At 51.4% G+C, this 19,314-nt stretch overlaps 1 protein-coding gene across 2 annotated transcripts in view; it reads left to right on the forward strand.

The window, feature by feature from the left end:
* The window catches only part of SESN2 (sestrin 2), a 62,719-nt gene that overhangs the window by 36,533 nt on the left and 6,872 nt on the right, over positions 1-19,314 (forward strand). The window contains exons 1-4 of one of the 2 annotated variants that reach the window (XM_032802908.2): positions 2,116-2,559; positions 14,586-14,651; positions 17,544-17,741; positions 18,658-18,840. In XM_032802908.2, the coding sequence (XP_032658799.1) occupies positions 2,470-2,559; positions 14,586-14,651; positions 17,544-17,741; positions 18,658-18,840 (537 nt within the window). In that variant the 5' untranslated portion in view covers positions 2,116-2,469. Of the gene's footprint in view, positions 1-2,115; positions 2,560-14,585; positions 14,652-17,543; positions 17,742-18,657; positions 18,841-19,314 lie in introns of those variants that run through there. The other variant, XM_075060808.1, reaches the window with a different exon arrangement.

Consider the following 19,314-nt stretch of genomic DNA (forward strand, 5'->3'; position numbering starts at 1 on the left):
TCCACGCTGGTGTAAACTGATGTGAGAGGAGAATCAGGCCTGGTATGTGTGAATGTTAATCTCCTTGTGGGCGTTGAGTTCCTTTTCATATATAATGGGCCTGATTGTCCATTGTCCTACACCTGGTGTTGCCATATACACGCGTGCAAAAGTGAGTGGAAACGCTGTTCTAATTTTGTAGCATTTTACATCCACTTTGCAGTAGTGTAAATGACAGCACAAGGGCAATGGTGAATGGGCGCAGGACACCGATGTGCCGATTTCTTCTCTGCATATTCAGAAATCCCTGAGGCCGGAGGAGTCTGTGATCCAGGGTCAGCCCTCTGAATATGCAGGGAAAAAACGTTCTTTAAAGAGAGCTAATCTTTGAACCCCCGTCATCACCTCTCTTTAGCCCTGTGTTGTTTTTCTCCTGATCGGTGGTTTTGCACCATCCAAGAAAAATGTACTATTGAAAAAAATTTGTTGATCGAGCTATTTTCTGTCCCCACCTAAAGGCCAGTCAGGCCTTCAGACTAGGAACCTGGCTTGTTTGTGACTTCCACAAAATTGCTGACCCTGAATATGGCTGAATTACACCCATGCACTGGAGAGAGGAGTCGGGCCTTTGTTGTTTGTTTAGAGTTATTTCCTTTATTTATTTAAAGGTTGTTTTGATTTTCATCTCTGTGTTTGGCAGGTTTATTTGGCCAAGGCTTGGGTTTCGTTTATTAGCCTTTAACGTGGATTCAGGTTGTGTTTTGCCAGAAGCTGGGAATGGGCGACAGGGGATGGATCACTTGATGATTCCCTGTTCTGTTCATTCCCTCTGGGGCACCTGAATGGGCGGCGGGTAGGGGAGACTGTGCCTCCCCCAACAGCCAGGTATGGCCCCACCCACACTTTGCCCTCAGGGCACCACTTTGTTGGTGCCACTGGCCTTCCTGGGGCTAGGGGGCTGCAGTGGTGCTGCACGCTCTTCCTGCTGGCCCTCCAGGTCTGTGGGGGCTGCAGGCACTAGCCAGCCTGGGACAGGGGCTGTAGAGGGGCTCTGGGTTCCCGGGGGTGTAGAAGAGGTGTGACCTTGGGTGGAAGGGGCAGGGCTGAGGGCTAGCCTCCCCCAGCCAGTTCATGCGCCACCCACGGGCACCTGGCATTGGCCATTGTTGGAAGACAGGATACTGGGCTAGCTGAACCTTTGGTCTGACCCAGTCTGGCCGTTCATACTTGTTATCTTTAGATAGCTCCATCAGTCTTAGAAGGGGGGATGTGGTGGATGCTCAAAGTGCGGGGACAGTTACAAGAGGTCACAGATCAGGCCAAAAATATATTTAAAAATCTATTCAGGTCACATCAAGGAGTGTTACCAACACTGCTGCTCCCAGATTATGACACCCCTCCCACACACACTTTTTTTCAAACCACTTTAAGCTCTGTACATAGGCAGGTGGCTAGATTTTGATCTCAGGAACAGGAATGCACCTTACGAGAGGGACCTTTTATAAATACTTTCAGTGGTAAGGGCTTTTTTCCTTCCTTGTTTTTCTCTAACCTTCCCTCATCCACTCCACCCCCTGCTCCCCGCCAGGAGAATCAAGTTTTATTTCAGTGTATTTTTCCAAAGAAAACTACGAAATCCCGTGATGAGGGCAGCACAATCCGATGCGCCTCTTTGTTGCTTTCAAATGGCACCTTTCAGAGTAGCAGCCGTTTTAGTCTGTATCCGCAAAAAGAACAAGAGTACTTGTGGCACCTTAGAGACTAACAAATTTATTTCAGCATGAGCTTTCGTGAGCTACAGCTCGCTTCTTCGGATGTGTGTTCCATTCTATGCATCCGAAGAAGTGAGCTGTAGCTCATGAAAGCTCATGCTGAAATAAATTTGTTAGTCTCTAAGGTGCCACAAGTACTCCTGTTCTTTCTTCAAATGGCAGCGTTCAGCCCCCACTAACAGCAACATTCGCACACACTTCTCTTCCAAGGAGGTCTGCTCTGCCCCAAAGTGGTAAACAGCGGTTGAAACTAGGATTCCCGAAAGCCCAAGCGGCTCTTTCCTTTCCTATTGGAGGAGAAGTTTAGGGGGCTGAGTCCTGGCTCTGGAGGAGGATCCTCCTCCTGGAAGGCGATTGGGTCCGCGGGCAGCCGCCGGCTGCCGTTCCGCCCACCTCGAGCTGTATGAGAGAGCAGCTGGGGCGGGGGGCGCGCCTGAGTCGCGGGTCAGTGCTACGTGCGGTGCGGCGGGTTGTGTTGAGCCCTGGGGTGTTCTAGAACGCGGATGCGCCCGGACGTTCCAGAACCCTGCGGCGTTCGGACGTTCGGCCCTAGAACCCCGGGACACCGACCTGCTGCCGTGAAACTGACGCTTCCGTGGGCTGCCCGATCCGCTATGCACCTTCGGCCCCCGGACAGATAACCGGAGACGTGGACCGAGCCCCGCGCGCAGCACGTCTCCCCCACCCCGCCGAGTGCCGCCCCCGGCCGAATAGCATCATGATTGTTGCAGGCTCCGATGGCTGCGGCTGCACGGACATCAAGGGCTATTTATCCTGCGAGCAGTGTGGCGATTTGAGGAATAAAGAGGTAATGGAAGGGGGAATACCCCATTTTCCCCCCCCGGCACGGGGAAGGGCCTTTGTGATCATTTTCCAGTGTCCTTCTCTCCTTTGCTGCCTTGGTCTGTAACTTAGGGGCTGTTTACTTTTCCAGTCTTAATGATTTGGGGAGGGGGGCGCTCCAGGTCCAGCCCGGTTGCGTCAGGGATTCTGTAACAATTCTGACATATAGTACGATTTACCCCAGTTGCATCAGCTAGTGGACGGGGAATGCAAGAGGGGCGTGAGGTTGGCGTACCAGTGACAAATATGGGCGCACTACCTGCAGTGATGAATCCTAGATCCGCTGGGCAAACAACTTTGCCGTGTCTCGCATGTGTAGCGAGCTGAGGTCTGTGTGTGTGTGTGTGTCTCTCTCTCTCTCGACTTCTCTAGTTCTCTGGAGGCAAATCAAAGTTTCCATTTGACTTGCTGTCTGGCGGAGAGGGCGCAAGTACGGGCATGCCCCAAAGGGGCTAACCAAGAAGCCTCACGTTAGTTGGGTGGGGGGATGGGTGGTTAGCCAATGTGGCAACAGATCGGGGGGCTGGAGACCACGTTTAAGAATCACTCTTCCTGACTACTGAGAGAACAGCCCCTTCTATAGTAAGTAGAAGCAGAATTAAAAAGCAGCTAACTCTACCTTCCCTTCCCAGAGGAGTTTTTCCCCACACCAGTTCCATGTTCTAATATTTTATTTGTATTGTTTTAGATTTCTTGGCTTTAATAAATCTGGATCGCTTTGAAAAGCCTGGCAGGGCTCACAATGATTTTTTTTTAGTCTCAGCCTTAACTCCAGTTTAAGAAAAGGATCCCCCCTTTCCCCTGGGTTATGGAAACTTCCTTTGTCTCTAAATGGCTAAATTCTGAATCGTGATTCTCAGCCTCCTTGGGTGCGAAATGGCCCTTTCATAATATTTACCCACTTGGCTCCTGGGCAGGGAATTTTACTATCTTAAGGCACAGCTGCCATCTTCAGTGGCCACATTCAGTGGGCCCAAGTGCAGGCAGGTAGAGCCCTCCACAAGCACCTGCTTGGAACTGTGCAGAGACGTGCTCCCAAGAAGTTAAAACGTGGCTTTGTGCCTTGCGGGGTGCTGAGGACAATACAGTAACTAAAAGCTTTCTTGGGGAAGGGGCGGGGTTGGGTTTGAGGGCCCTGAGACCTTTCGGTGGATGAAAGGGAGGGCAGCTCTCAGTTGTCTGAGGAGAGAAGTAAATTAAAATCTTTTGTTCCAGAGGAAATAAACATGGGGAAGAGGCAGGTGCAGATAAGAAGGGTGAATAGAATAGACTGGGTTGATGGGCCCTGTGCAATTTCTCTACTTGGTTTGCATGCACTCTTAACTGTGTGTTTGGCCCCATCTGGGCGCCTTGGGGGGCTCAGTAGTTTGAGGCAAGCTCTGCGTGCAGGAATAATAGGCTAAAAAGATGACAGAAGCTGGGAGGGGAAACTGAGGCATAGAATGGGATCACAGCGGGTTGGTGCCAGAGCAGGGAATAGATGGCACAGTACCCAAGTTTCCCAAGTGCCAGTCCAGTGATTCTTCGCACAGGGCTTTTATCATTCTTGCCTCACTAATAAGGTCCAGTAGTTACATAGAGACCTTGGTTATTTTCAGGCACTGTGCTTGTTTTAGAAGATGGCAGAACTGAATCATCTTGTGAACAGAACTTCATTGTGCAGAAAACATTTGTGTCTCATGTAGACCTGGATGGGCGTGAGCAAGAAGACAAGCTTTCTCTTCCCTGACCTCTGCTAGGGAGTATTCAAAATAGAGTTTTATTTATGGGGGAGCTTGGAATTTGGTGCTAGTCCACAAATAGGTTGGGATTTGGAAGTGGTAAAGAGGAACAATCACCATGTCAGAGCCTGAAGTGCTCTGTATTTGGTGCTGCTAAGGCTTTATTAATCATGTTAATTGGGCAGTGCCTAAGGATCAGACATGCTCGGTGCTGTACAGAGTCACAGTCCTTGTCCGGAAGCATTTACAATCTAAATATACTAGACAGACCCAGGGTGGGGGAGGAGGTAGAACACACAAGTGGAATGAACAATGTCGTGGCAGCAAATAGTATGTTAATTCCATAGGTTTTGTTTTTTAAGGTAGGTTAGGTATGAGGGGATGAGCTAGGTGGAAAGGAAAGTGAAGAGAGAGGGGACATGAATGGAAAAGGGGATGGGGTCGGGGTTGCAAAGTGCTTTAGAAATGCCAGAGAGACAAGGTGGGTGAGATAATCTTTTGCTGGACCAACTTCTGTTGGTGAGAGACAAGCTTTCAAGCTTATACAGAGCTCTTAGTCAGGTCTGGGAGAGGTACTCTCAGTATCACAGCTAAATGCAGCTTTTATAATGGTGTTAAATTAAAAAACACATATGAAGGGGGGCATCGCACTCATAGGCTTGCTGTGTGAAAATGGTCACCAGTACAGAGGTTTGAGAACCACTGATTCTTCTCACAGACATCCCTGCAAGGTATTACCCTTTTCTGTGGATGAGGATGATGGGGGGAATCAGAGGAACTGAGGCTATCCTGATTTCCCCCAAGACTGCAGAGCAAGCTAGTGACAGAGGTGGGAATGGAACCCAGGATTCTGTATGTTCAGGCATGTGGTTTAATTACTAGAGGATGCTTCGTCTTAACAATACTAATGCAACTCTGAATCTGCCAGTCCCATGGGTGGCCCACCACATCCCTTCTCCTCTAGAGGCTAGCACCTTCTTCGCTTAAAGGCCAGTGCCCCAACAGTAGAGCTGTTCAAAATTGTGGGAATTTCAAAGCTTTAGCAAAAACCTTGCCACATTTTCTCCATCTTTCAGGCTGAAATCTTTTGAATTTCAGAATGTTGACAATTTAAATGGGGGGGGGGGAAATACTATTTTATAAAAAATAGGGACACTTTCCCCTGGATATTTTTGCATTTTCCTCACCTCTTCCCCTGCCCCACCCCAGTCAGCTCTACTCGAGACAGGGGGATTGGGGTTCCCACTCAGAAGCTGTGGAGTTTTGTCCCCAGATTACTACACTGTAGCTTTTAAGTAATAACGTGGAGTGTTGATCCTAGAAAGTGAATGCAGCTGGAAACCCCTGTTCAGCAGTGAAGAACCTACATCAAAAAAATAACCCACACGATGTGAGGGCACAAGATAGGAAAAGCTGTGTAGGAATGTTTCAATAATGAATATGTAGCAATGAATGAGATGCAGTGAAACTGTTACTGTAACGGGAAGCTCTGCAGGTTGGGATCAGAACTGCTTAGCTGTCTGTCTCAGGCCATGTGCTGCTACACCCAAAACAGATGCGCTTTCATCTCAACTGTTAAGGGTAGGAGGGGCTGAGTTCTGTGCTTTCTCAAACACGGTGAAGCCATCATGAAATTCTTCAGTCCCCATACCATGATCTGCGCTTTCAGAGCACCTTTAATTTTGAGAAGTGCATTGAGGTTCATGGACAGAAACTGAAGAAACTGCCCAAACGTGCTGGCATAGTGAGTACAGGATCTGTAGGGGTTCACTTCACCCACCATGGAGATGCAGCCACCTCTGGGTTGGAACACAGCTGCATGCACACTGACATGTTAGGTAGTGGTTCAGGCCCTACAACCGAAGAATACTGTAGCCAGTTGAAATGGAAAGGGGGGAATTTTTAGGGAGGCGGAGTGCAATAATCAGAGCTGAGATACAGCAAGGATGCTTCCTCACCCCTTCACAAAAAGTGTCAAGAGGTTGTCTGATGTTCCATCCAATTCATCACTATGTCTGAGGCCAGGTCTACCACTGACTTCAGTATAGCTTGCATCACTCAGGAGTGTGAATAATCCCCCCTCCTCCCCCCCCCCGAACGACACCCCCCTAAGTACCGGTTTGGATGGGAGAGCTTGCCCGCCAACACAGCTACCACCTGTGTGGAGGTGGATTTATTATGCCAACAAGAGAGCTCACTCCTGTCAGCAGAGTGTCTTCACCACATGTGCTCCAGCAGCTGCGTGGAGGTAGCATTTCTAGAATAGATTAACCCTGACGTTCCTATCACTGTCCTCCTATTCTCGCCAGATTCCATCCGGATGCTGTTCATTTGCCTTTGTCTGTATAGATAAGTGGCTTTGAAACGTGTTTGGATCCTTTTTTGTATAAACAGAGCCATAGATGATAAACTAGTTTTCTGGTACAGGCAGTCATTCTGTTTGCTTAATCTTTTGATGTCCTTATCAGGCATGTTCTTTGCCGGTACCTCGCTAAGCTTTGGCAGGGCAGACACCCCACAGTTCACCAAGTGGCACCCGAGTTCCCACCCCTAGTCAGACCGTTAGCACTTGTTGCTGGGTGTCCTTGTCTCCAGGAGCAGCCGAGCGAGACCTTTCAGTGGAGGATGGAACTCATCTGTGCCCCCAAGTCGTTAAAGCACAGGCCTCTGGAAATCAAAAGACCTGGCATAAGCTTCTTCGTTTCCTCAGATGAATCAGGAAGGTGGCTCATTCCTCAGTTTCCCTTTTTGTCGAACAGGGCTAATGCATTAGAGGGTGGTGTGAGGATTAACTGGCCAAAGGGAACCATAATGCACCAAATCATTAATAAACATATGATCTGCAGTGAGCCGAACAAATCTCCATGCTCAGCGTGTCTGAACAGTGACTACAATGCAATGTTACAGGTGACTAGTCAAGGGGGAGGGTAGAAGAGGATTGTGCTGACATCACTGGTGGACAGTAGTTAAAATAAGTACAGCTGATTACCCATTGGTTCTTCACGGTATTTTGTTACATGCTATCAGAATGTTCTCCTTTTGAAGAGCCATCTGGCACCTCTGACTGGGTGTCAACACCTCCTGGGGTGAAACATGCTGGGTGAATTGCATCACAGGAAACCTCTTTGTTTGTTTGTAACCTACACCAGCCAGGTGCAGAGGCAGCCTTGTAAATAGGGAAGGAAGAAGGGACAGGCAGCCCAGAGGGGAACTGCTACTGAATGGGAGTATCAGGACTGACTTGGGGGGGGGGGGGGGGTGTCTGGCTGGCTGGGCCGCAGGAGGGAGTTGGGAATATGATAATGGTGATTTCGGAAGATGGGGTCTTAAGCAGCAAAGGAAAAATTAGCTGCCTAGGACAGGTTGGTCATTGGTGGGTGAGCCAAAGTGTATTTAATGGGATGCATCTTGGAGGTGAGGTCACTGGAGCAGATCTCACTGTATGTAAAGGCTTTTGGCCTACAGCTGAGGAATACATCCAGAGTGGATTGCTCCTGGCAGGGGAAAGGGGGTGCACAGAGTGTCTCTGGTGGGCTCTTGGTGACTACAGAAGGGTTTCATCCTTCCTCAGGGTGTCCTTGGCTCTTTCCCCTTCCCTTTTTGCCTGAGCGAGCTGGTTTTGGGGATCATGCTGGGAAGGGCAGGAGCTTGCTGTGTGTTTCTGATTTTGCTGGGATTTTCCATGGGAACCTCGGGGATCAGGTGTCCAACTCCCACTGGAATTCAGTGGGATTTGGAGGCCTAACTAACTCCCATGGTTGCTTCTGACTAGCCCAGTTGTCCTTTGGACCATAGAGACACCGATTGCCCCCTCATCCCCCATTGCCCTTTTTAACTTGTCTGTCTCCAGCTGCTGATGTGCAACTAGTGGTGCTCCGGGCATTCAGAAAACTGCCAACGTTCCTTCCTGCCAGGAGAGTGAGACATGCCAGCCCCACCATGTAACTTCCTGTTTGTTAAGGAAGTGCTGTAATTTGATTGGCACTCTGCTTTGCTGCAGACATGAGCTCCTGCCAGACTCCTTCCTGGGTATGTGGCAACCCATACCTTGGAGTGGACTGATATAAACCTGGCCACCTTGGATTCTTGAAGAACCAGGATTGGCAGAGATCACTAAGTGGCATCTGTTTCCCTGTGGGACCATTGCATCAATTAGAATAATTTTTTAAATAAGTCCCAGGATCATAAGCCAGGATAAGCCTATTAGCCAGGATGGGCAGGGATGGTGTCCTTAGCCACTGTTTGCCAGAAGCTGGCAATGGGCGACAGGGTGGATCACTCGATTCCCTGTTCTGTTCATTCTCCCTGGGGCACTTGGCATTGGCCACTGTCAGAAGACAGGATACTGGTCTGGACAGACCTTTGGTCTGACCCAGTATGGCCATTCTTATATTCTAATCTCCCAGAACTATTCAGTCATACTGGCCACGTTGGATCAACTATGCTAACTGGCACCTGCTTATTGCTACCAGGATTGGTTTCCATGACCAAAGTGGACAGGTTTTTTTTGTTTTTGTTTTTTAAAGAACTAGTTTGTAGAGAAACAGGTGCATTAGATATTTCTCATATCACTGTAGTATGTAACTATTGATCAACAAAAGATCAGAAGAGGTATTGAGGGGGTTGTAGATGATTGGAGAGGAGATATGGGTAGAGGACTTCAGCTAACTACAGTTTATAAGCATGATCTGTATGAGGATGTGGGGCAGATCGGAACTAAGGCCTCAGTTTGTGTCCGCCTTGAGCATGCACTTAACTTTACGTCCCCAAGCAGTCCATGGAAATCGTGGGATTATGTACTTCGCTGAATTCGGGCAAAGGGAAATAAGGAATAATTTAAGGACTTGTTTGCACTGGGACTTTTGCACCAGTGTAACTGCCCAGGTTGGGCTAGACTGGTGTGACTTGTACTGGGGTGGCTTATGCTGTTACAGCTACACCAGTGCAAAAATCCCCAGTATGAAACCCTCCCTTGGAGGAAATGGTGTGAGAAAAGTCTGAAGAATAGTGAGTAAGCTTACAAGTAAGCAGGAGGAACTGAGCGTAATGAACTTCAGCAGAAATTGGGTGACTACGTGGGAAGAAATGTAAATTGACAGAAACAGGAATACACTGTTGAATGATAAACATGAAGGGATGGATACTAATCACACTTAGCTCTTCAGTAGTGCTTTTCATCAATCGATCTTGAAATGCTTTACAAAGGTCAGTGTCGTCATCCCCATTTTACAGATGGGGAAACTGAGGCACAACAGTAGAAGTGACTTGCCCAAGGGCACCCAGCAGGACTGTGGCAGAACCCTCTTGGGACGCTCAATCTGTCTCCCAAACAGGTTCAAGCCCTTCATGAGAACCTGTTTCCTCTAGAAATAAACACAAAGCTGGCCAAGCTATGTTTGGGAGCAACCGTTTGCTCTTTGGTGGAGGGCAGGAGAGACTCTTGCTGATTTGGCATTTGCAGTAATGGGGTTTGTTGCCCAGGGTGTGTTTACACCCTTGCTTCATTCTGCTCGCTTTGTCTAAAGGTGCCTGACTGGGGTGGTGTGTGGCTAATGTTTTTTTCTGTGTGCCGTTTGCCTTAGAAATATCAGAGTTGGCCAGTGTTGCTGCAGAGGTGGGTGGGTGCATGTGTGTTTGTTAGAAGAGGAGTTTTGTGAACCGTTCCCTTTAGAGAACGGGCAGGGATGTTGAATCTTTACCAGACAGCCTTTTCCCCTGGGCATTTGCTGGGCATTGGAGTTACCCAGTGGTGGGGGTTCCCACTTACCTATGCCCGCTACTCACATTTTAATCATTTTTGAATAAAATCTTCTCTTCTGCTCCCATGTCACAAAGGACTGAAAGCTGGGGAACTCCATGAGTTCTCTGGTCCTCATAGAACCTCGAGGGTAGACGAGAGGTGAATTTCCAATGTGGAAAAAATGAGCAGGATTTTTTTCTCTTTCAATGTGTCCACTATACAGAAAAAAAGCAAACAAGTCCAGTTCCCTTCCCTTCTCCTATCCCCTACACTTCCACAGGTCTCTTTTAAAGCTGGCTCTAGCTATCCCAAGTCCCTGGGTGGTGTGGCCCTTTACCCCTCCAGCCCATACTCTTGGCTAACACAGGTTCTCCAGTCTTGTTTTTAATCCTAGAGTCTGCTTGGCAAGATTGCTGCCGCAGCAGATAACATCACCGTGAGCTTTAGTAACCCGGGGAGGCTGGGGTGACAGCCTGGTGTGATTGGCTGTCTCGAATGCCTGGTGACAACCAGCAACCTGGTTCAATTAGGTGTCATAATGTGGTCTAGTTCCCTGTCTGCTTCCTCCTCTAGCTCCTCGATGCCTGCTCCTGTCATTGGACTTAACAGGGAAACAGCCCTGAGTCCCTCTGAGCTGTTACTTGTGCATCTGCAAGGGGTGAGGGAGAGCAACAGTTAGCCTGCAAAAGCACCTAGCATGTGCCTCTCAGCAAGGGCTTGGCTTGGGTCCATCCTGTGCAGTGTCCACTCGCAGTCGCCTGTGTCTGGAGGTGGAAGCTCATGAACCCTTTCATTCTGTCCCCCGTCGTCGTGTCCGTCCCGTCTTCCCCCGCTAGGCCTGGTTCAAAGGAGCCTTTATGTATCGCTCTCAAATGGTCTTAACAAGTAGCAAATGTCATGTGCGTGGCCCATGTGCATTTGAACTGTCTGGAGGGTGGGGGGCCATGTTCCGTGTGTAGATATGACCTGATTGGAAGTTAGACTCGATGACCCTTGTGGTCCCTTCTAATTCTATGATCCTTTGTGCCTGTTCCCCACTGAGCGTGTCGTCCGCCAATCATGCTCTGATGCTGTACAGCTGGCTCAGCGCTGGAGCAGGTTACCTAGGGAGGTTGTGGAATCCCCATCCTTAAGGACAGGTTGGACAAGCACCTAATCTATCCGTGGCCCTGTATCAGGACAGGGAGGATGGACTCCTCCAGCCCAACATTTTTGTGATTTCTGATGTGTTGGGTTTTTATGCCCTGGCCTTAAAGCAGTTTTTCCTTTAAGAGGCTGAAGATAGAGATTTGAAGCTGTGGTTCCAAAGGCAGCATGTCCCATCTCCTCAGGGGGCAGTAGGAATTTGGGGTGACTTTACCACAGAGCGGATCAGTTCCTTGCTAAGAGCTGTGCAGACTCCTGGTACAAAACAGTTCCCTCCTCAAGGAACCCAGTCAAAGGTTGCGTTTAAAGAAAAATATTCCTCTCTGTTGGTTAAGGCTCTGGGAATCGTGAGTTTGTGGACTGTCTTGTCACTGATCAGTTCCCCATCTGTAAAATACTCCCCATTTCATGCAGATGATGATACTCCCTGTCCTCTGTTAGACTGCGAGCACTTTGAGGTAGGGGCTACCCCTCACTTGGTCTGTAGCTCATAGCACAGTGGAGCTCTGATTTCAGCTGGTACCTCCAGGTGCAGTTGTGATCCAAGCAACACGTTTCTGCTTAGGTTTTGAAATTTGGTACACGAATAAGATGCTCTTGTGTGAAAGAGAAATGAGCAAGTCACGTTTCACCATCTGAACTGCGTGAAATACAAAAGAGAAGCATGGGAAGAAAAGTACCATAGAGCAGAGAGTTCATCAGAGTGTTACGCATGAGGCAGCTTTAAATGAGCAACTCTTCTTGACATCTCTAGGTCTTGGCTTCTCCCTCACCCTTTGCCAATGCCCTTGCTCTCCTCCAGCTTCAGAAAATTGCCTTTTAAATTTTAAATCCCCTCCAAACTGCAGCTGAGCTGCTATCCCGGTGGGTTCAACTCAGTGGCACAAGTGGCTGCAACCAGGTGGAGCTTTATGCCAAATGGCGAAGTTTGTGGCTTAATTCTGGAACGTCTGCACTAGGTCTTTGGAAGGGCTCTGTGCAGCAAGGCGGGGACAGTCACCCTATGTGATTGGGATGTGTTCCTCTTGTTGGAGATCCTTGAGCCACAGTTTCAGATCTCAGTCTTTGCCCTCCAAAGGGCAGGGGGGAAGAAACAATTGGGTACAGTGCAGTTCACTGTATGTAGGAAGAGACCTGAACCTGAGTTTGTCTGCTTGAAATCAGGGCTTAAAGATCTTTGCAAAAGTTGAAGGGCTTCGCCCATGAGTTCTTGCTTAAGGCTTGTTCCTCCTTTCTTTCCCCATGCTCTGTGTGGCATACTATCCTCCACCCCAGAAGTGGCTGCATTTTAGGGGTGATGTCTGTGTACAGTTTGGGATCTTGTGGAGTGAGGCCTTGGCTACATTGGCACTTTACAGCGCTGCAACTTTCGCGCTCAGGGGTGTGAAAAAACACCCCCCTGAGCGCTGCAAGATACAGCGCTGTAAAGTGTCAGTGTAATCAGGGCGGCAGCACTGGGAGCGTGGCTCCCAGCGCTGCACGCTACACCTGTAAAGGATGTGGTTTACGTGCAGCGCTGGGAGAGCTCTCTCCCAGCACTGCCGCTCTGACTACGCTCACATTTCAAAGCGCTGCCGTGGCAGCGCTTTGAAATTTCTAGTGTAGCCAAACCCTGAGTGTCACTCCAGTAATGCCACTGAGGCAGTGGAATGCAGCCACTAGGTGCTGAATGGTCTATCCTGATCCTGCTCACAAACACCTACCCCTCCTGCACACACCCCTGGAGGGCAAAGGCAGCAGTCCCCCCTGCCCCCGGAGCATTTTCCTTGTGTACAACTGGAGGGAACCCCTCCTGAAAAGAAGCTTTAGGGACCGAGGAGAAGCATTTATTTGGAATACGGCAGTGCCCTCTGCAGCTATGCATCCCACCCTTCCCATTTCTCCTTCCCATGCAAAAGCATTCGCACCTTGTGGCTCTTTAATATCTAAAGCATCCCCAGGTACTGCAGCGGATGCCTGTAGCCATTCAAAGCTAGCTGCCTGGGGGTTGTCTGAGGGCCCTGTGGCATTAGAGTTTGCTCCCACTGGGCCCAGAATGGCCCCTGGGTGACCTTCAGGGCATTAGGGTGGGGAATTTGGACTTCTGCATTGCCTGGCTTGTGGTTGTTGGCTGTTTCACTCTAATTGCTCTTTGGTTGTGTTTGGGGGGATTCATTTTCTGGGGTGTTCCATTCATTGAGGACTCCTAGCCCATTTGGATGGCGAATCTATATTCGTGTGCATTCGGTGCTCACACCCAAACCCTTCTCCAGACAACTTAAACCACCCTCACTCTTGCTGAGTGAGACATGTTTCCCTCAGCGCTGGCCCACCTAATTCAGAAGCAACACACGTGTTCTCTCCACTTGTCAGCAAAGATTGATGGCAGGATCTGGGCCTGGCGAGTTTCACCATCAATGGCAGGTGCCAAACTGAGTGGTGGTCTGACCCTGCTTGCCAGGTTGCAGTGCCACCCGCTGTCAGCCCAGACATGAAGAGTTCTGTGGGTGCGTTTGAACCCACATTAAAGCTGTCTCTGCTATCACGTCTCTTTGCCTTGATTTCCTCCCCCACCCTCCACAGGGTGCTCCAAGTAACGCAAGACCCAACACAGCATAAATAATTAAAACCGCTGGACGACTCAAATGAGCAAAGGGCATCTTGTAATGCCATTCTGCTCTTTTCATTTGCGTAGTCATGTGTTCAGAAACTTGACACTGAATCTCCATCCCACAGCTGAAGTGGCTGCTACAGTATAATCTTCCGCCTTTACATTCCCTTCTGTGTATCCAAAAATTGGGGAGGGGGGGTTTAACGCTGCTTTAAAACAAACAAACAAAACCCCTCCTGCTCGCTGAAAGGTGAAATGCAATAGAAGCTGTCCTGGTGTCAGACTAGCTGTGTGAAAGCAAAGCTTTCTATGTAACAGAGCCATGCTATTTCATCAGGCAGCACAAGTGCCCGTTAGCCACACCAGCCCTGCTAGGGGATATCCCTTGAAGCAATTCTATCACATTTAAAAGGTTCTCTTCCACCTCCTGGCCAGAGGCATCATGTGGGCGTGTGGCTGGTAAGTTGCAACACCCCTGGCTCACATGGAGGTATGCCTGATGCAAACCCACTTGGGGAATTGCTGCAGGCTTGTTTGGAGGAGGCTGCACAGACAGAGCAGCTTCGAATACCTGGCTACTTCGGGGAGTTGTCTGACGAGGTAACTGCTTGAGTCACCCTTTCCTGTCCCACTGCCTTCACCTGGAGATGTGACACCAACTCTGATTTGTCCCTCCTCTGGAGGGAAGGCAAGCAGTTCTCACCCAGGCAGGATTGGGACAGCATCAATTTCTTTCAGCACCACACTGGGCAATGTCTTAAAGTCAATTCCTATTTTTTTTCTTTCTTTCCTAGGACAGAGGAATAAAACTCCCTCGGCAGCTGGGAAGAGGCCCGAGTTCCTTTATCCCTGTGGAGGAGGTAGGATACGGGGGCAAATTAATTTCTCTCTGAGGCTCCTGGGGGCAGATGTGTTCCCCACTCTTTGAGGCTGGGGCTGCAGGGGAGACTGGAGGTCTGATTTCCAGCCCCTGTTTGACAGGGTGGGAAAGCTATGGGGGAAGTAAACTGTCTGACTACATAGTGTGTGCGGGAGGATCTCTGTGTGGGGAGGGAGGGAGGATCTCTGTTTGATCCACCTCGGCACCCCAACCAGCTGAGCAGCGTGGAAGAGGGTTGGGAAGGAGTCTATCCTTGTGGATCAGTGCTGGTGGGAATATCTGGCTGCACCATGGAGCCATTGCGGGGAGGTGGTATAAGATTCCCCTTTGTTCACTTTCTGTCCACCCGTCCCACCATGGCCTGTCATGCTCGTGAGCGAGCTGCTCCAGCGCATGCGGTGGTGAGAATCGGGTAGGGGTGGTGAGGAAGCAGCAAGGCGCAGCCCTTGTGCGTGGCACAAGAGGGCCCCTTGTGACAGCAAACCCCGGGCAGGCCGGGAGGGAGAGGTTCTTGTGTGCCAGCTTCATGGGGATAGAGGTCTGGCTGTGTGCTCAGCGCAGAAAAGTGCTGGCCTCCGTGGCCTCCAGCTCTCAGCAGGCTGCATGGGGCTTCTCTAGAAAGATGGAGACCTGCCTGCCTAGGCTCCTGTGCCAGGGAAGAAAGATGTCTTCTCTCCCCCACACCCCCCATGTGGGGAGGCCACAGGATGGGGGGGGATCTTGGTCAGAAACGTCTCCAGGGGAAACAGCACAGTCTAGTGGCTGGGTAGGGGTCTGAGTTATGACCCGGATTTCTCTCGTGGCCTCCCTCTGCATTCACTGCTCCTCTGAGCTTCAGGTAGAAACAGGGCTGTGTCCCTTGATCCCCAGATGGCAGGTGCAGCGAGGTGTCACTCCAGGCAGGTGACTCTGTGCCCAGTTAAGGGGTGGGGGGGCTTGTCAATATCCTCTAGGCCAGGGGTTCTCAACCTCTTTCTTTCTGAGGCCCCCCCAATATGTTCTAAAAACTCCATGGCCCAACTGTGCCATAACCACTGGTTTTCTGCATATAAAAGCCAGGGCCGGTGTTAGAGGGTAGTAAGCAGGGCAGTTGTCCAGGGCCCCATTCCACGGGGGCTCCCACAAAGCTACACTGCTCAGGCTTCAGCTTCCGCCCCAGGTGCGGAGGGTCAGGACCCCGGGCTTCACCCTCAGTGGGACTTTGCCTTTCTGCTCTAGGCCCCAGTCAGTCTAATGCTGGCCCTGCATGGAGGCCCCCCTGAAACCTGCTCGAGACCCCTTAGGGGGCTCTGGACCCCTGGTTCAGAACTACTGCTCTAGGCAAAGGGGGTTGCCTGGCCCCTGGGTGTGCTCACGGGCCCTTTGGAAGAGCTGGGCGCTTGCTTCCCTTGGCTCCGTGCAGCAAGACAGGGGCTTTCCGTATCACTGCTGTCATCATTGCTTGGTTTGCCCAGCGACCTTCACCACACTGCTCACAAACAATGAGCTAATTGCAGCCCAGCCTATTCGTGCCCATCCGATTGCATCATCCACCTTTCTAGCCCGGGGCAGGGGCCCAAGGATGGTGATTAAACAGCTCCTAATCACCGTTCTATGAGACGGAGATCTGCTCTGCTTCTGGTGCCCTCTGGGCAGGTAGCCACCTCCTCCTGATTCCACCCGGGCACCTCGGCACCTCCCAGCAGGCCTGTCAAGTCCTGGCTGGCCAGCAGCCGGATCGTTGTGTTCCCGGGCTGGCTGAACAGACAGTTTCTTCTACCACTGATGTCAGGGTGTGGAGCTGGGCACCCACCACTCCTTATCAGGGCTCTCTTGTTGTTGTAACCCGGCCTGCCCTGTGCTGGGGGGCGTGGTGGGGGAGGAGACGGCATGCGGAGGGTAGCTTGAACAAACAGACCTGTTGCATCAGCTGGCAGGGCGCCAGGTCTGCTGCAGGAAACAGATCAAGCCCTTCTCGAGCTGGGTTTCTATTGGTTCCTCTCCAAAGCCCTGGGGAGCCCCGAGAGGTGGGGCAGTCCCACTGTTAATGATTGATGGCAGCCAGTGCTGATAGCTGGGCTCTGCAGGGCGTTCGCTGCTTGTTGCCTGTAGGCACTGGGGGCTGCAGAGAGGTGAGCTGGGCAACAGGCTTGCTCCAGGGCGCACAGTGTGGGTGCCTGAGCTGGGCAGTTCCTGGGGCCTGGCTCTGCCCTCAGACTTTGCTGCCTTTGGCTATTATTAGTCCATGCTTTATTGAACCTAGAAACCACAGCCCTGGACCAGGCCCTCGTTACGCTAGGTGCAGTACAAACCTACCAAGAGAGTCCGTGCCCCAGGGAGCTTGCAATGAAAGGATATTCGTTCCTCCTAGCTTTGTAGGGTCCCTTTCCAGCACTGCCACGGCTGATTTGGCAGGACTCTAGGCACGTAGCTTACCCTCTTGTCTAATATGGAGGTGACTGGTCCTGACCTCCTGGGGGGCCTTGTGGCCTGCCGATTGTGCCTCTAGGCATGTAGATAAAAGGAGCTGCCTGTGTAATCCCTAGCGCTCGCTAAGAGCTAAGTGGTATTACTCTGTGCAGAGCATTGTTCTCCATGCTTGTTACGGAAAAGCCTCAAAACAAAGCCATTGTTCCCTGTAGCTCAGACCTCCTGAACTCCTGTCCCTGCCGGCTGTGGGGCAGCTGAAGGGTTAGGGGGCAATCAGTGTGTTGAAATGACCTTGATGCAAGCGGTGCCCTCTGCGGACAGGCCTGGATGGTTAGCTGGGAAGCTTGTGCTGTTAGCACTTGGGTCGGGGCCGTCGCCTATCTGACCCCCATTGTGTCCCACGATAGACAGGGCTGGGAGCCTCCTGAGGCAGTTGCATTCTCAGGTCTCTCTCTCCCCGCAGATCCTGCAGGAGGGCACGGAGAGGGCCCAGCGGCAGCTCTTCATCGAGGCCTTCGTCTCCACAGGCAGGGTGGATAACATCACCATGGTGATGGGGCTGCACCCGGAGTACCTGGCCAGTTTCTGGAAGACACAGTACCTCCTGCTGCACCTGGATGGCCCTCTGCCTTACCACAAGCGTCACTACATTGCCATCATGGTATGTGCCTCTGGTGGGAGGTGGGCACTTGGGTCCTGTGGGCCAGGGGGCCGTGGGGAATGGGTGAGCATCTGACTGCCTGTAGAAAAACAGTTCATGGCGCTTTAGGGCACGGAATTGGGAGCAGGGGGGGTAGAACTGAGCAGCGGTAAGTCTGCATATCAGGAACAACTTGCTAAGAGTGAGATCGATTGGGCCGCAGCTGGGGTCTCCTGGGGGTGGGGAAAGGGACCAGGGCAAGCATCAGAACTGCCCTGGCTTGAGTCCATGTAAAGACTCCACTGGCCAAAGCACTTGTGCGTCGTTCCCAAATCCCTGAAAGCTGAGCCCACCCTCAGGACACAAATTCCATTCTCCCCGCAGCCCCGTCCCATTGCTAGAGCCTTCTCCACAGTAATGGATACACCTACCCACCCCAGCCCCTGGCTAGCCCTTGAGGAGCAGCCCCTGTTCAGGACAACACTGGTGGGGATCGTCCTAATCTGATCTCCCTGCCTTGAGCACTCACGTCATTAACGGTGTTGGCGTGCAAAGCATTGCAGGCACCCGAGTTGGCACCCAGTGAAAAGAACGGGGCAGCTCGTACCTCAGCGCTGTCCTTTCAGACTCGCGGCAGATGCCTCTGGGTCTGTTACACTTGGATCATGTTTGGAAGGGTTTCTAAAGCAGAGCGGCTAGAGACCAACTTTTCCTCTCATTAAAAAGACAGCTGAGAAGCTGGAGAACAGCTGAGGTCTGTCCGTGTCCCCCAATCCATCCCATATCCCGGGCTTGGGGACGCGTGGCCCTGGAGACTGTGCAGCAGGGAAATGCCCTAGGCTGACCTGGGTCGGGGGAGAACCGGCTAGGTGATGTGCTCTCTCCTATCTCAAATGTCCTTACTATAGCCGCTGTCTCCTCTGCGCTCACCCCCCAGGCAGCGGCCAGGCACCAGTGTTCCTACCTGGTTGGCTTCCACGTGGCGGAGTTTCTGAAGGTGGGTGGGAACCCCGGCTGGCTCCAAGGCCTGCACTGTGCCCCCCAGAAACTGAGGAACCTCAACGAAATCAACAAGATCCTGGCTCACCGGCCCTGGCTCATCACCAAGGAGCACATAGAGGTGAGTGCCCAGGATGGGGAGCTGTGGTCTGCCCAGCCATAAGCAACCTGGGGGGCTCCTTTTCTCTCTTGTCCCAGCTCATAGGGAGGGTGGGGAAGAATGGGGGGGCACCACCTCTTCTGTGGCCCAGCAGTGAAGAGGGGAAAAGGCAGCTTGATGTCGTGCTCGTACCTGGGATGTGCCATCCTGAACTGAAGGATGTAGAGTGGTGGGGGAGGGGGCCTGTGGCTCTGGGCTCTCCTTCAGCTGAGCGAGTGGCTGCATGTCCCCGCATGTAGGGAGGGTGGGGAAGAATGAGGGGGCGCCACCCTTCTGAAGGCCCTTCCGGTCACTCTCCTTCCTCCTCCGCCTTGTGTCAGCACCTCTGGTCGCAGAATCACAGGCACGGGGCACAATGGGGCTGAGGATCTGCAGTGGTCTGTGCTGCTCCCCTCTATCTGCCCCACACTGGGTCTGTTCGGGGAGGGGGATCTA

This window comes from Chelonoidis abingdonii, chromosome 25, assembly GCF_003597395.2.
Source record: "Chelonoidis abingdonii isolate Lonesome George chromosome 25, CheloAbing_2.0, whole genome shotgun sequence".
NCBI classification, from domain to species: domain Eukaryota; kingdom Metazoa; phylum Chordata; order Testudines; family Testudinidae; genus Chelonoidis; species Chelonoidis abingdonii.